The 16820-nt window shown below is 47.0% G+C and overlaps 1 protein-coding gene across 2 annotated transcripts in view; it reads left to right on the top strand.

Moving 5' to 3' along the window:
- csmd1b (CUB and Sushi multiple domains 1b) overlaps positions 1-16820 on the top strand; it is a 288049-nt gene that overhangs the window by 251920 nt on the left and 19309 nt on the right. For both annotated transcript variants that reach the window (XM_076974689.1, XM_076974688.1), the window contains exons 41-54: positions 1985-2194; positions 2907-3095; positions 3909-4086; positions 4712-4857; positions 5352-5432; positions 5763-5876; positions 7461-7649; positions 7755-7901; positions 9142-9330; positions 10631-10816; positions 11898-12092; positions 13115-13288; positions 14145-14318; positions 14579-14752. In XM_076974689.1, the coding sequence (XP_076830804.1) occupies positions 1985-2194; positions 2907-3095; positions 3909-4086; positions 4712-4857; positions 5352-5432; positions 5763-5876; positions 7461-7649; positions 7755-7901; positions 9142-9330; positions 10631-10816; positions 11898-12092; positions 13115-13288; positions 14145-14318; positions 14579-14752 (2346 nt within the window). The remainder of the gene's footprint in view (positions 1-1984; positions 2195-2906; positions 3096-3908; positions 4087-4711; positions 4858-5351; positions 5433-5762; positions 5877-7460; positions 7650-7754; positions 7902-9141; positions 9331-10630; positions 10817-11897; positions 12093-13114; positions 13289-14144; positions 14319-14578; positions 14753-16820) is intronic.

Below are 16820 nucleotides of genomic sequence, written 5' to 3'. Positions count from 1 at the left end.
ATAAATCTGTTTGAAAATAGCAGTTTTGAAGCGGTTTGTTTGAACAGCCTGCGTAGACGGCCCCTGTCGACATCTTGGCAGCAGCTCTGAAAGATACCGACTAGACCAGCGCTCTGTGGCGGGCAGTCGGGCTGTGTGCACCGAGCATTTGTTCTGTTTTATTTCTCTCAACTTTCGAGACTACGTGCGATCGATTTCAACTCTCTGACCTCATTTAGCGGAGCCGTCTCTCCATGCCACGGTTTTCTCCCCCACCTCCTTGCCGTTAAAATGAGGAAGGAAGTAAAGAAGCATTGCGGATGCTAACAGGGTAATTGTGTGTGATTAAAAAAGAGGTGGCTCACACTTGTCGTCAGGTGCGAGGTCTCTCTCTCTCTCTCTCTCTCTCTCTCTCTCTCAGACATGTCACACAGCGCTCACTCAAAGCGGTTCTCTCTCGTATCAAAAAATAAACCCAGCTTTAAAAGGAATCGTTTAAGAAGTCCTACAAATGGCTTTAGAGGCGCCACAGGTGATACCTTTGAGAGTAGCAAAAGTAGGTGAAAGTATTGTCAGGGGAAGCGACCCAACTGCACAACAATGAAGATGTTAAATGTCCAAGGCGACGCTGAAGTTAGCATGGATTTAGTAAGACAAGTGAGGAGTTTGTGAAGACCTTTGTGGTCCTGATGTTTTTGGACCGCCTGGGGCATCGTCATTATCCCTCTCTCATTTAATACGCCTTGAATTAATTGTTGAGTTGTTGTGCAGTCAATAGCAACAGAAGTGAAGAAAGGAAAAAGCTCAAGAAAAGTGCTTGTGAATTTCCCCAGTGTGAGACTAATAAAGGATTATCACACTTATCTTAAAATAGATATATTGTTATCGAGCAATTCCTGAATTGGAAATAATCATTCTAAAAATGGTTTGGCCCAAATATAAGATGTTATATCTGCTGTGAGAAACATTGCAGCTATGGTGGCCTGAGTGGTCCTGTTTGAAGAGGTCCTGTTGGAGGAGGTTCTGTTTGAAGAGGTTCTGTTGGAGGAGATTCTGTTTGAAGAGGTTCTGTTGGAGGAGATTCTGTTTGGAGGGGGTTCTGTTTGAAGAGGTTCTGTTTGAATAGGTTCTGTTTGAGGAGGTTTTGTTTGGAGGGGGTTCTGTTTGAAGAGGTTCTGTTTGAATAGGTTCTGTTTGAGGGGGTTCTGTTTGAAGAGGTTCTGTTGGAGGAGATTCTGTTTGGAGGGGGTTCTGTTTGAATAGGTTCTGTTTGAATAGGTTCTGTTTGAGGAGGTTCTGTTGGAGGGGGTTCTGTTGGAGGGGGTTCTGTTTGAGAAGGTTCTGTTGGAGGAGGTTCTGTTTGAAGAGGTTCTGTTGGAGGGTATGCCAGCTTTACTTTTAACAGTGGAATCCTGAGTGATAATATGAGTGGCTCTCTTGAATTACTGTCATTTACTGGCAAACTTGGGTCCACTGCAGTGAAAACAGAACCAGAAATTATCCTAGGAATAGTTACTAAGAAACAACGTCCTGTTACTATAGTAATTATATCTCTCCTTTGCTGCTGCGTGTTGTGTGGGTTGCTTTGCATGGTAAACATTTGCTGTCTTTTAAAAGAATGGAGAAAGCTCAAAATAGATCTCATGTCTGTAAAAACTGTAATTTGTGTAACAAGGTGCCTAATAGTTGTGTTAGACGAAGTAGATTTTTTAAATGGACTTATTAATAACACCTAAGGAGGACATTCTGTTTTAAACATTTCCTGTCCTCCTGTTCTTGCTCTGCTTCACAGTTCATAAGGAGACAATTAATGAGTAAAGGAGCTCGTGTGAATATTCCCGCAGGTGGTAATGTGAGTGAGAAGTGTTGGCACTTTGCCCGTTATCAGCAGTTCAGGCACCCGACTGCCTTCAGCGTGTCAGCGGTGTGGCGCCTTCCTGACCAGGCCTGTCTCCGGCAGCTCCGCCCTGCCACCATCTAACACCATCTCCTCCACGTCCCGCAGGAGCCCACATCCAGTTCCTCAACTTCACCACGGAAGACAACCACGACTTCCTGGAGGTTCGGAATGGGCCGGGCCACAGCAGCTCTTTGATTGGCCAGTACAGTGGCAGCCAGCTCCCGCCGTCCCTCCTGAGCTCCACCCACGAGAGCGTGGTGCACTTCTACAGCGACCACTCCCAGAACCGACAGGGCTTCCGACTCACTTACCAAGGTGAGCGTGGCTCGGGCCCGGGGGCGCTCCCCCCCGCGGTTCGCCACACAAACCCCTCCCGCGCACAGAGAGCGACACGTCATGTGCGCTGCAGGGTTTCACGTCGAGCAGGAGTGACTGGTTCTCATCCAGAGCATCTGCGTGCCTCTGATCACAGGAAACGTCTCCCTGAATAACATCACGGGGGGGGGGGTCCTTTTATGACAGCTGGTGCCCGAAAGCCATTTGAAATCAATAGGACGGCACACACAGATGTTGTCCTCGCAGTTCTTGCTTATAAAAATAGTCCGCCGTTGTCCACAGCACGTGATGGTTTTTGTCGCACAGCGCACACGGCGCTTCTAGGAATCCTTTTTTGGTTGAGGTTCAGGAGTTAAAGAACGTATCGGTCCACCTTCCGCCTCCAGCGCCGGTTCGGCCTTGCAGAGAAATCAATGCTCTGTTTACATATTTTAGAAACTAACTGAGGATAGATTGATGTATTCGTAATGGATGATAATGAATGTATCACATTTGAAATGCTTTACAGGACTCTTAAGCAAGGAATTTGTATGCATGGTTGCAACAGATTTCGCTGAATTTAAGTAATCACACTTTTAATGCCTTTGAAATTGCACAGTAATTACGTGACCATTATACTTAACTTTCTGTGTTGCTGAGCTATATCTGTGCACTTTTGCGTAGTTATTTCTGTTGCTGTTGTTTTTCCCAGCATACCAACTGCAGAACTGTCAAGACCCTTATCCGTTCCACAATGGATACATCATCAACAATGACTTCAATGCAGGCCAGTCCATAACATTCGAGTGCTTCCCTGGATACGTTTTGGTTGGTCATTCAGTGTTAACATGCCAACACGGAACCAACAGAAGATGGAACCATCCGTTTCCGCGTTGTGAAGGTAAACGAAGGGGCGGCACTGATCAGATTTGTAAACAACCCTGATTTCCGTTTCCCTAGCATGATTGCGTAATCAGTATAACAGCAAGTTCTCTGAATGTAGGTTTGCCTTTGCTCAAGTTTTCTGGAGAAGAATTTCCCTTTTTTCGTGCCTTTGCACACTTTAAAAAGTATTATACAGTCACTCCTCTTCCCCAAAGGCCTTTTTATCAATGCTCTTTAACAGAAGTGTTGCTACTTTCTGTTACTGGTACAATGCAACAAGGACTAGAGCTGTTTCTTTTTTCAAAGCTGTCTTTTAAATTAAGCATCTTGAAGACTGATCCAGTCAAGTTCCAGACTGTGGGGACCTGGTCTAAATTGCAGCCTTGATGATCAGTGAGAGCAGTGTAGTGTGAAAGCCGTCTGGCCCTCACCAATCAATAACACTGCACATTTCCCTGTTCCTTCCTCGGTCTCCGAGCACCAAGGGCTGCTGTACTCCCATCTCCTCTGCACCAGCCACCCTAACCCTTCTTATCTCCTAAAACCAAGGAACCCCCCTCGTTTCACAATCCTCTGATAATCCGTCGTGTTCCAGCGCGCAGCACAGAACAGACGGCTGAGGACGCCACCCCGCCCCCTCTCCACCTGACCCCCCCCGCAAATCCCCCAACCCCCCCCTCACAAATCCCCCTCCGCCATCGCCACGATTGGCATCGCCAAGCTGCGTTTTTTTCCCCGCCGACGACTGTCGCGGCGCGATCGTCGTCTGCGGGAAGACGGACGAGGCCTGTCCGGCGCCGCTCCAGTTACCCTTGTCTTTATTACGCAGCTCCCTGCGGCTACAACGCCACTGCTCCGAACGGCACCATTTTCTCGCCCGGCTACCCCAACGAGTATCCGGATTCGCAGGACTGCGTCTGGCTCATCACGGTGCCGCACGGGCACGGCGTGTACATCAACTTCACACTGCTGCAGACCGAGCCCGTCACTGACTACATCACCGTGTGGTGAGCTCACCCCACCAACTGGCATCTAGAAAGACATGAACGTACATCATGCACACAAAAAAAGCCAAACAGCCATGAGACCTGAGATTCAAAATTATTATCATAAAAATGCACATTTTTTGGATTTTTTTTTTACTTTATACAAGGAAAGGGTAGCTACAGCAGTCAACCTTGATGTCATGTACTAAATATATCTGAAAGTAGCCTAACAGAATTGACTTTTTCGTTAGAGTTTCCCTCTGAAAATTATTCAATGCACAGCTGAAACATCTAGTAGTCATTTCTCTTGCATAATTCTGAGACCCTCCTACGTGGATCAAAACGATATGTAGCAATGTAGAAAATGCAGCGTATCTAACCCTTTTTTTGTACTTTTGTAAGCCATTAATCTTCAGAAGCTATTAAAAGAGTGGAGTAAGCTGTTAAGTCATCATTTTTCCTGTTTTCATTCACTGTGGCCCGTAATGTAATGGCGTTACATGAAAGTCAGCACAAATCTGTGCCATAGATTTGAAAGTAAATCAATTTCCTCCAACCGCTCTGAAATGGCAAGGCATTGTTAAAGTGTTTAATGCAAGGATTGAAAGTTGTAATGTATTTCCATGCGGTGCCTGCTCTCTTGCAGGGACGGGCCCGAGCAAAGCTACCCACAGCTGGGCATCTTCAGCGGTAATACGGCTCTGGAGTCGGCCTACAGTTCTTTCAATCAGATTCTTATCAAGTTTCACAGTGACTTCTCCACAAGTGGATTTTTTGTCCTCAATTTCCATGGTTAGTTTCTTCTCCAAATGGAAAAAAAATATATTGCTGCTGAAGCGTGATACATGCCACGCATGAGCCGCAGGGGGGGTGGGGGGGTTGAAACATGGGTTTAATCTTGTTTTTGTACAGTAAAGCACCACGATGACAGTTGCTTCTAATGACCTCAGCATTATTTTAACAGATTAGTCCTGAGTAGCTATACCTCTTTTGCTACCTTTCATATCTGTGTCGGTATGCAAGTGTGTGTGGCGTGCAGTGTTGAACGTGAAGAAAGGCTTAGCCTCAGATTTCAACATGTATCAACATAAAGCACACACGTATTGGTGAGATATGGTGTGACCGGGAAACCTGCCTTAGTCTGTGAGAACGCTTTGATGCACGTTCAGTGCGCCGCGTGTTCACACTGCTTTCATGTCACGTGAATAAGTACTTTGTACTTTGTACTCGAGTTACAGCGTGTGTCACGAGGCAAAGCTCTTCAGAAACATTTTCTGCTTTCACAGCTTATCGTCTGAAGAAATGCCCTCCTCCACCCGTGGTGGAGGAAGCAGAAATATTATATGAAGATGAAGACTATGAAATAGGTATGTAACATTTCACGAGGCGCACATAATTCTGTGTGTGTTTAGCTGAGTCACTCCATTTACTGTTTTTATAAAAGACCCGAAGTCCAGCTGGGACCCTCTTCTCGGGTAGATTATATTCTCTGAGTATTCACAGCAGTGCGTTTTTTTTACTTATCAAGGTCCACGTTGGTGTGCATTGGCTATTTTTGCATCATCTTCATTTATCCACAAAAAAATGGTTTAACAAGTATTTGCGGATTTTATTTAATCATCGGAGGAATGTTAAAGTATGATATAGCCCAAGAATTTGTGCATTAAACTGTATTTCCTCCACTCACCACCCTGCAGGTGACACTGTGAGATATCAGTGTTTGCCTGGGTTCACCTTGGTTGGCAATGATGAGCTCACCTGCAAGCTTAACTCCCACCTGCAGTTTGAGGGCCCACCCCCGGTGTGTGAAGGTAAACGAAAAACATGCGGCACAAAGCCAGGTTTAAAGACAACCAGCAGAAAAAAAAACCCCGCTTGGGTCATTACCTTACAACCCACAGTGGTAACACACACGTACACTCAAGAGAAAAACAAGGTTAGAGTTCATCGGTTACTCGGTTGGCTGAGAGTGGAGAGCTGCTCGTGGCTCTGCTCTGTATTCACAGATAGGGGATTCACTGCTACACAAGAGCAGAGGAAGGAGGCTGATAAGGAAAACAGTCCGGTAGGGCGGGAGAGACCACCCGTGCTGTGAGGACACGGAGAGATTTGGGCTGCTGTTCTGATTGTACGTTCTGGGGAGGAGACGCTGTCCGTGGTGCTGGAGTGCTCGTGTATTTCCTGCAACCTAGCTGAGCACAAACAGTGTCCAGTCCACGTGCAGATATGTGTGGGGGGTTTTTAACAGTATCCAGTTCACATGCAGATATGTGTGGGGGTTTTTAACAGTGTCCAGTTCACATGCAGATATGTGTGGGGTTTTTTAACAGTGTCCAGTTCACATGCAGATATGTTTCTTTGCATAATTCATGTATGCAATCAAAGAAATGTGTTAGTTACTACTCTAAGACTGAACACTGTCTTGAGCTTATTTTCCTCAACATTCCCTTAGGAGTCACTGGATTTTTTAATATAAGCATAATAAGAATGTACCATAACCTCTATGAGGAATGCCGTGAGTCACTATGTGAGCACTCAACTGTTGTCCCATTTGGACCCATATTATGAGAGTAATACAACATAAAGTTCAGAATAGTTTCCAAACAGTTTAATGTGTCAGTAGATCTTCTCTGTGCCGTGAGAAAACACGTTTTTTTTTTTTTTTTGTCTGTTTGTCCCCACCACTGCAGCCTTTGAGTCTTATTTATATCTGATGATCTTAAAACTGGTATAAATGGGCTAGTGGGTCTAAGCCATCTTTCAACTAGTAAAGATCTAAAAGAGAAAGAAAAATGTGAACTGGCTGAGATGGTGGGATTTGCTGTGTGGATTCACACATGTAGCAAGTGTGTTTTGATGTATTTCACACCGTGAACTGCCCTTTTGAGTAGATGTTTGTTTGGACTCTTATCATTTAGCCCATGATAAACTCTCTTCACTTCCACAACATCTGCAGTCAGTGCCATTTAAAACCAACTATTTGAAACCTCACAGTAGGCACAGACCTAGAAGAATCACAGGCATCTCAATGGAACATCTACGTGTTTTATCTTCTTTCATTGTTTTTAGTTGATGAACGTAAAAAAAAACAGCAATATCTCAGGCACACATGTATTAAAGATAAGAGAAATGAAAGAACATAAATGCTTTAAATTGGTCTAGAAAAAAATATTGTCTGGAATTATGAGTGTTCCTCATTCCTCAGGTACAACCAGGTGAAAGAGGCCTGAATAAAATGTGCTACCGAAGCTTAGAGGCTCATTTAAGAGATTCTGCTTTGTTGAACCACAGTGAACTCTAGTTCCTTTCAGCATTGAATTGTTATCCTGCAAGTCTTGTCATTCTGTAAGCAGTTTTTGCCCTGATGCAAAAAACCATGTCCTCTGTTGCAACAGCTCAGTGTCCCGCCAATGAGGAGCGTTCCGCGTCATCTGGGGCGGTCCTGAGCCCAGGGTTCCCCAAGAACTACCCCAATTCCCAGACGTGTTCCTGGATCATCAGAGTGCTACCTGCCTTCACCATCTCTATTTATGTGGAGATGTTTCAGAGCGAGAAGCAGTTTGATGAGTTGGAGATCTTTGATGGTAAAGACTTCTTCACACTGTTCCCCTGGCAGAGAACTATTTACCTCGAGTTCTATTTATGTATTACTTTATTTATTTTTTTTGCTTGTTTTATTTTTTTCCCAGGTCCATCTGGCCAGAGCCCGTTGTTGGTGGCACTTAGTGGAAACCACTCCACACAGTTGAATTTCACAAGCAAGACCAACCAGCTTTATCTCCGATGGTCAACGGACCATGCCACCAACAAGAAAGGATTTAAAATACGCTACACAGGTCGGTACCTTGACCTTCAGGGTACCTTGACCTTCAGGGTACCTTGCATTGTTTTATATTTTGGAACCCTAAGATATATTACTCAGAACCCAGAATGTCTACAGTCCCGAGGTGTTTTACCATAATGGCAAAAGACTTCCCTGCAGTGCCTGTTACGTGCCTGTTGCAGCGGAGAACATATTCTGTTTTTCTGCCGGTCTGTCAGGGTGGATTATTTCCTAAGCTTCTGCCCTCCAAGGCTCTTGCTTTGGATCCAATTTGGGTAGAAGAGGAAATCAGGCTTTTCTGCATTAGCCCTCATTAGACTAGGACCAGATGTTTAGGTCCATCAGGGAGCCGTTGCATGTGGCTGACATAATGGAGGTCAAAGATTCTGTAATGAACTTCGACGAATTTCTGCAATGTCCCATGACTCAAACTGACATTTCGGCCAGTGGTCAAACTTGATATATAGCGCACGAAGACCAGTGATGGGGATTATTCTCCGTTTCTCCCTTTTCCATCTATTCTGTCACTCTGTCGCACATGCAGACACATTTTCTCTCTCTCTCTCTCTTTCTCTCTTCTATTCTCCCATTCCATACCCTGTGATTATTCTATTTTTTTCCTACATTTTCCTAGTTCCTTTCTCCTATTTCAAAGGAGTGAGTGAGGGGCAAATGCTAGGGTTTCACCCTTGGAAGCCCTCACTTCTGAATGGAGGCTCCTCTTGCTCACCAGATCATCATTCTGCAGGGTCCCTGAACCACTATTGTCTGCCGCGTTTCATAAACATTTTGAGCAATGAACCGGCATGGACTGCCGGGCTGTAATACACCTCCGTCTTATACGAGCTTCACAAAACACTGGGAGCTGGGCTCAACTTTGTGATTATTATTTTTTTTGTTTTTACATTTGTTAAACACTTCACTGGGTTTTCATCAAAGTAAATTAGAAAGTTGTATTGCAATTTTTTTTTTCCTAATATGAATTCCAGTCTGTTTGCGACTGAGCAAACATCTTCAGCTCAGGCGGTTTGATGCTGCCCTTGATTTTATTTGTCTGAAGTGAGATTAGCTCCGAGCTCCCCAGACTCCTTCGCTCCGGCGCCTAGACGAGTCTGCTCTTGCCGCTCCGACAAATGAGCTCGCTTGTCTTTACCGAGTTGCGTTTGCTCGACTCTATTTCCACTGATTAAATGAATATTAAACGCTAACCGATCCTTTTCACACGTGTTCGTTTTTCTGTCCGATCGCCGCAGCCACGTACTGCAGCGTCAGCAACCCGCCCAAGAACGGTGGCATTATCAACAGGACGCGGGATCGCCCTGGCAACAGGATTCAGTACTACTGTAACGGGGGCTTTCGCCTTGTGGGACAACCAAACGCCACCTGCAGGCTCCACCCCAATGGTCTGTACCAATGGGATGCGCCAGTGTCACTATGTCAAGGTAAACCCCGCCCCCCACCCATACACCTCTCTGCGGTAATGCCCTGGCCCCTGGTGGTGCGTTTTATTCAGATGCCTCTAGAACTGCCTCCAAAATCTCAATTTCCAGCATCTATAACCCATCAGACTGCTAAGACGCTGCTGTCCCATCATGACCACGACCCTAGCAGCCCATCACCCTTTACCGGCCAGGGGGGCTAGTAAGCCTGAATAGGTCGTATATTTGCGTTAAGACAGTAGCCGACGGGAACTTATGCAAGGATAATTATTTTTGGGGGATTGTTTTCTGTGCATGTCTTTTTGAGGGAGTTTTGTGTGTGGCAATATACCTGTGCTCCAGACACACACACACACACACACACACACACACACACACATACACACACATACACACACGGAGGCATACACACCTCCTCTCCTAGCTGCTGTCTGGCTACAAGAAATTATAATGGAAGTATATGATCCTCCCATTATCCAGTTTGGTTGCGACATGGTTGTAATCTATAAGTGTCTGTAGATGGTTATTATCATCAATCAACTTGTAATCATGCACTGGCACGTTTGCAAGAAAACGTCATCTTTTGTTTGCGACTGGTGTGATTTCCATGCCGCTCTGCTGGCAATCTAAAAACTGGCTTATGCAATCACACAGTTAATCCAAAGCTTTCACAGTGTTAAGACAGTACCCACACCTTCACTTCAGAATGCCGGTGCATTTTAGGGTCATTTGAGTGGACCATTCTTAGCCAAAATTCCTTACACACACACACACACACACACGCACGCACGCACGCACAGAAAGAGAGAGAGAAAGCAGACTAACATTTTAAGCAAAGAGTCTCATTACAGGTAAGCACAGTGAAGTAGGCAACTTATCTAAAGACCGGAGGTTCCAACATTAATATTCTTACCCTATTTCGAAAACAATCAGAGCCAGGAAGATGGATTGTGGACTAATTAAGGCCCATAATTTCCTTAAATGGTGAGAAGAATCAATGCAGTCAGTGTAGAGGTCAATGAGGGTCAGGCATGGGGTTGGGACCTGTTTCCCCCTCACCCTCTCTTCTCTGGCTGGCCTCTCATCCTTTCTAATGCAGAAGTGCTTTAATTGGTCCCACTTCTTTTCTCTCCCAAGTGCAGGAAACATCTGCTTCCCTGAACGTGTCTGTAATTTTTATTATCCAACCCAGACGGTCTCCGCATTTAATTCTGTTAAACGGACCGGCTCACGCCGGCCTTTGTGTTTTTGCACTCTTGCTCTGCATTGTGGGTAACGGCGATGTCGATCTCCCCTTCGCCAGCTGTGTCGTGCGGCGTGCCGGACGGCCTGGGCAACGGCTCCTTCCACGGGCTGCAGTACACGGTGGGCAGCAGGGTGCAGTACCAGTGTGACGAGGGCTATCGGCCCGAGAGCGCCGCCCCGCTGGCCGCCGTCTGCCTGGACGACGGCGTCTGGAGCAACGCGGCCCGCCCTCCCCGCTGCTTACGTGAGCCCCTCCCTCTTCCCCCTTTGCCATGCCAACAGCATGCTCGCATTTCCACTACTTAATTGAGCCCAACACAGCCAGCACCTTTTCCTGACCACCGCCCTCTGAGGCCGATGTAGGGCAGGTAATTGGTCAAATGAACGATAATGACTTCATTTTTTTTTCCAGCAGTTTGGCACTCGAACGACACGAGTGCCATGATGCGGCATGCCCCCCCCCCCCCCCCCCCCCCATCTCTCCCTCTGGTTGTTCTGACCTGAATTACTGCCCCTGAGGCACTGCAGGACTCATATATATATACCCCCGGTGCCTTCAACATAATGGATGTCCATTATGCGTCCGTGGGTCAGCATCAGAGACGTGTTCATTAAGACTGATGGTGGAAAATGACATGCAGTATTAAACTCCTTTCGTGGAGACACTTGATGGCATGAAATAGCCACATTTGATAATCTGCATTATTATTAATACGTAGGGCAAATGTTTGATTTGTGTCCGTGTTAACGTTCATATTCCTAGTTGTGTTCATTTCTGTGGGAAAATGGCCTGGAAACAATCTTGCCGTGTTGAGTTAGTGGAGGACCATCTGTTCGCTGCAGTTCTGTGTTGTTTCTGTGTCGTAGAGAAAGCCCCCTGGCACCATTATTATCACTACAAGTGCGATTGTAGAAATGTGGAAATGCACGGCCAGGAATGCCCCGTGCCACGTCATTAAACAGCCAAACGTAATGATTGCTTAAACACTGTAGATGCTTTAGCGTCTGAAGACAGAGAGTTAAATTGGAGCAGTGGGAGCTCAGTGGTTAAGATACTTGACTGGTAATCTGAAGGTTGACAGTTCAAGCCCACCACTGCCAAGCTACTGCTGCTCGGCCACTGAGCAAACCATCAATTGCCTAAATTGTATTCAGTTGTAATTGTCAGTTGCTTTGGATAAAAGTGTCAGCTGAATGCCATAAATGTAACCGGCCCAGCTATGAATGGGCATTCTCACATAGCTTTGTCCTCGTGTGAGGTCCTCAGTCAAGAGGCTTTTTCCATTAACGCTGTCTTGCTCATGTCCTGCTTTCATGTCCTGCAGCGGTGCAGTGTCCTGACATCGAGAGCATGCTCTCTGAGCACATGGTGTGGCGTCCCCTCTCCGGCTCACACAATGAGCTTGCAGCACAAGTCATGCTCAGCTGTATGCCCGGTTACTATATGGGAGGGCGTAGGATCGCCCGGTGCTTAGCCAACGCCACCTGGGGCGGGCTGGAGGAGAAGTCCACCTGCAAGAGTAAGTGTGCAAAACAGATCCTCTGATACACACACACACACACACACACACACACACACACACTCCCCCGTTTAAAGGGATTCTATGAAAACCAGTTTGTTCAGCTAATTTGTCTGTATGGCTGTAGGTCATTCATTAAGACTACGTTCATTTTGACCTGATTACCGAGCACTGTCCATTGTATGTTTATGAATCTAATTTAGGTTAGTTAATTTGGCAGAAATCCAGCCTCTCTCTGTATGACGCTGCTTTCTTTCTGCGCTGATCCGATCGTAATCCCCGGATTTGGTGCCCAGGCCTAAGATGGCACTTCCACTGCCCAGACTTGTGCTTCTGATTAGGCCCGTGCTTCCTCCTCTGAGACGGCCTGGGTAAACATGGCGCCGATGATTAAGTCATCAGTGGCCTGTGCTTTAGCTAATTAGAGGTCAAAGAGCAAGTTTAAATAATCTAATCAGAGCAAGCTTTTGTTTTGTAATACATTTACACAGCCTGATGAGTGTGGCGGGCGGCCCGGTGCTCTGCCTCGAGACCAACTGTCTCCACACGCTCGCGTTCACAGCCCGCTTCATGATCAGACGGAGCCAGAGATGGAGGATCTGTACATGTGTACTCTCTCTGCGTGTGTGTGTGTGTGTGTGTGTGTGTGTGTGTGTGTGTGTGTGCTGTGAAGTGCCGCGATCCTGCCACAGCTGCAGAGTTCAGCTGACGTTCATCTGGGTTCAAACGTGATGCAGCTGCAGAGAAATTTTCCTGATAAAGCAAATTGTGAAGGCAGCGTTTCTCTTCTCTGAGCTGTCCACAGCAAACGCAGGCACACAGCTGATAGGCTTTCTGTTAATTATATTTCATTGTTGGTTCAAAAGATGCCAAATCGCATCTAATCCCAGACTATAGAAACACATTAACAATGGTTCGTTTAATGTCGTGTGTCCCCCCCCCCCCCCCAGTCACTGTCAGACCTCATCACTACACAGGTCCATGGGTATGAAAATGTGTCCAAACACCTTTGTTATTCGCAGTTATCTCCTGTGGTGAGTTGCCCTCACCTCCCAATGGTAAGAAGATGGGCACGCTGACCACCTTCGGGGCCACGGCCATATTCATGTGCAACACAGGCTACACCCTGGTGGGCTCCCATGTGAGGGAGTGTCAGGCCAATGGGCTCTGGAGCGGGGTGGAGACCAAATGCTTGGGTAAGACGAGACTCCACCCTTCCGCCCGCGTGCTTTAAAGGTGCAGGGAGTTTAGAACCAGGAAATGGCAACTCGAATGTTCCGATCACGGAACGATCCCATCATGGAACGATCCGATCGCGGAACGATCCAATCACGGAACGATCCGATCATGGATTTTCAAACACTGTGCTTTTGGGGGTCAGGAGGTGTGGTCCCCTCCCTGACATCATAGAAAGCAGAATGCTAGAATAACTGGCATTATCATATTTTAAGGGCCTAAAGGATTTGATCATATTTATTATGTATAAAAGGCAAGAACCAAAACTTTCTTGCTTTTCCTGCAAATTGGATGTTTTTACTGTGCACTTTGCAAAGTGATACGGATGAAAATGCGCAATAAGTCTGAGGCGGCGTGCCGTGCGAGCCACGAGCCTTTATAAACCACAGGCTGTGGCTTTAAGCGCTTTGTTATTAGGCTGCTAATATAAGACAAAGCAGACGTCCCTGAGGATGCACACAATATGCGGCTGTCGCCGCTCCACCGTGGCGTCACAGCTGGGATCACGCCGGCATCCTCGAGCAGATGAGCCCGAACTCCGCCTCATTAGAAGGGTTCACTTCCTTTGGCTGCATCGTCTGCAGCCTGGCCAAAACAGCGCCCGGGGCGTACCATCAAAATGTCAGCCATGCGGCAGACTGCAGCTCACATCCAGGGCCGTGGTTTCCGTGCAGACCCTCCGTGTTTGAGCACAGTTCCTCGAGTTGCCATTCCTGGTCCCGTTAGCTCCACGCAGGCGCTCTCTGGCTTGTGCGTGCGCGCGCGATGACCGCAAACGACCCGTAATCGTGCGCCGCTTGTGGGGATTTGTCGCAGCCGGCCACTGCGACTCGCCCGACCCCATCCCGAACGGCCACATCAGCGGCGACGGCTCCAGCTACAGAGACACCGTGGTGTACCAGTGCAACCTGGGATTTCGCCTCATCGGAACATCAGTACGGATCTGCCAGCAGGATCACAGGTGGTCCGGCCAAGCACCTGTGTGTGTTCGTAAGTTCCATCCAAGCTCTCTTATGAATGGGTCACCATTTTTATTTTTCTCCCCACTGATGTTAGTCTTGGTGTGCTGTATTTATGCATCACTGCATTTAGCCGTTAGCATTTTACATTGTTATCTTGCGGCTGTGGATATTCTCCAGCCCTTAACAAGTCTTAACCAGTGTTGAGGTGAGAAAACACATTACTACACGTGTGAAACGTCAGCGCGGTGGAAATCGCACGTTCAGGGACTGTCTCGCTTTCGCCGGCAGCCATCACGTGCGGCCACCCAGGCAACCCAGCCAACGGGCGGACCAATGGGAACGAATTCAACCTCAACGACGTGGTGAACTTCACGTGCAGCGTCGGATACGTGCTGCGTGGTACGCCACGGGCCCAGTGCCGCGTGAACGGCCAGTGGAGCAACCCCCTCCCCGTGTGCAGTGGTAAGACTTCACCGCCGTCCCTCTCCAGATACCCCCACCCCTACACCCACTCCACCCCCCTACACCCACTCCACCCCCCCTTCACCCACTCTCCCCCCCCCCCCCTACACCCACTCCATCCCCCCACCTACACTCACTCCATCCCCCTACACCCACTCCACCCCCCCCTTCACCCACTCCATCCCCCCCCCTACACCCTATCCATTCCCACTCCCTACACCCACTCCATTCCCCCACCTACACTCACTCCATTCCCCCACCTACACTCACTCCATCCCCCTACACCCACTCCACCCCCTACACCCACTCCATCTCCCCCCCCTACACCCACTCCACCCCCCTACACACACCCACTCCATCCCCGCCCCCAGACGTGAGCTGGAACTCTGCCCCATTGTTGTGCGACTTCACAGGATGACGCCTGCCAGCCGGTTGCTCCGGCCCGGGGTTAACGGGCTCGGGCAACATCTGCGATCGGGCCGAGGACGGCCCGGCATGCTAATGAGTGGCTTACAAACAATTGCGTTCCTGTGATTTCCGCCGTGGAGGACGTGTTTGAAATCCAAACGCTCCATCGACAGAGTTCCTGACATTAAGTAGGACTAATCGTGCACGTCTCAGCGCAACAGTTAATTATCATGGAGAGGTGTACATAAGAAATTATAGATGCTAGTCAGATGAAACTGAGCCATGACAACAAACGTGGACTTATCTGCCTAACTGGTGTCATGAGATATGTCTATAAATCTGTGGCTCCATTACAACGTAGTCCTAGGTAACAACATAGCCACCAGGGGTTGTTAACATGAAGCCTAGTCTATGGGTTTTTAGTTTGAAATGAAACTTGAAAACTTCCTGGAACAGTGGTTTCTGCGTCTGGCAGCGAATATGGTTCTTTGACATCACAAGTGCTCCTCCCACCGTGAGAAACCCAGGTTCCTGGATTCGGTTCAGAGGATGTGAGTCTGAACGAAATCATTCCATTTGTTGCTGGCGTTCGTATCAAAGTGGATTCCTTTGGAACTCTCTTGTATGCCAAAGAGTCATATTCGGTGCTGAGGTAATCAAAGTGCCAATTTAAAACTGAAATATTTTGTCCTTTTTGTGATCTTGTTCATTCTCATTTTCTTCTTATAATACAAGGACTTTATTCTTAAACTTTGACTTTTTAATCCCACAATATCATCCACTTTTCTTGGCACGGATGCAAAATATTAAATAGGCCTTTTAAGAAAGCTCTTCTACAGTAGCCCTAAAATGCTGTTCAGCCATTTCTTTTTAGCAATAATAAAAAGGTCCTGCAGAAACCTCCAGCTACTAATAATGCTAGGATTTTTTTTGTTTTGTTTTTTGGGGATTTTTAATGAAATGGGCAGACTTACAGGATTAAAAAAATCCCAAATCCCCTTTAGACTTCTGGCAAAAAAAAAACCCCTCCTTCAGCAAGCCCAAGGGGAATTCTCTTTTGGAAAGACCTGGGTGTGTGTCTTTCGACACACGCTCAACGTGCTGTATGTGGAGCAGACATGCTTCTCCTGGCTGGGTAGAGCCCTGACATTCATGCCGTGCTGCAGCTCCGCCATTACAGCCAATGACATTTACTGTGTGCCTTTCCCTTATTATCCACTGCCTCCAAGTTGGAAACATTACGATCATTGCTTATTGCCTCCTTTTCTCACAGAAGTGGGTAAATAATTTGATTTATATCTTATTATAACATATCCTGTTTATAGAGAGAACCTTCAGACAGCACTTGACTCCATTTACTGGCATATTGTCTGTCTTCATAAAAAAATAAACAGGTGGTAATTTATGCTTTTTTTTTTTTTGCTTTTATTTTTAAGTAACCCACCTTCTTTCTTTTGTCTGCCCCAAGAGGCTTAATTGATCACCAAGACACTGGCAGCTGTCACTGAGGCAGTGCAATCTGTTTTGTTACGGAAGGGCATGGCTTCAATTTCATTTCTGCCATTTTTTTTCCTGGTGAAAGGACACTGAGTGAAAAGCAGTGTTCACTCAATCTGGAATGTCAGGAACAAGAACTTCCTAGTCATGTTGGTTCATTTTC

Source organism: Brachyhypopomus gauderio, chromosome 15, assembly GCF_052324685.1.
Source record: "Brachyhypopomus gauderio isolate BG-103 chromosome 15, BGAUD_0.2, whole genome shotgun sequence".
Classification (NCBI taxonomy): domain Eukaryota; kingdom Metazoa; phylum Chordata; class Actinopteri; order Gymnotiformes; family Hypopomidae; genus Brachyhypopomus; species Brachyhypopomus gauderio.
Note: the sequence above shows the minus strand (reverse complement) of the source record. Positions and strands in the feature narration are given on the sequence as shown.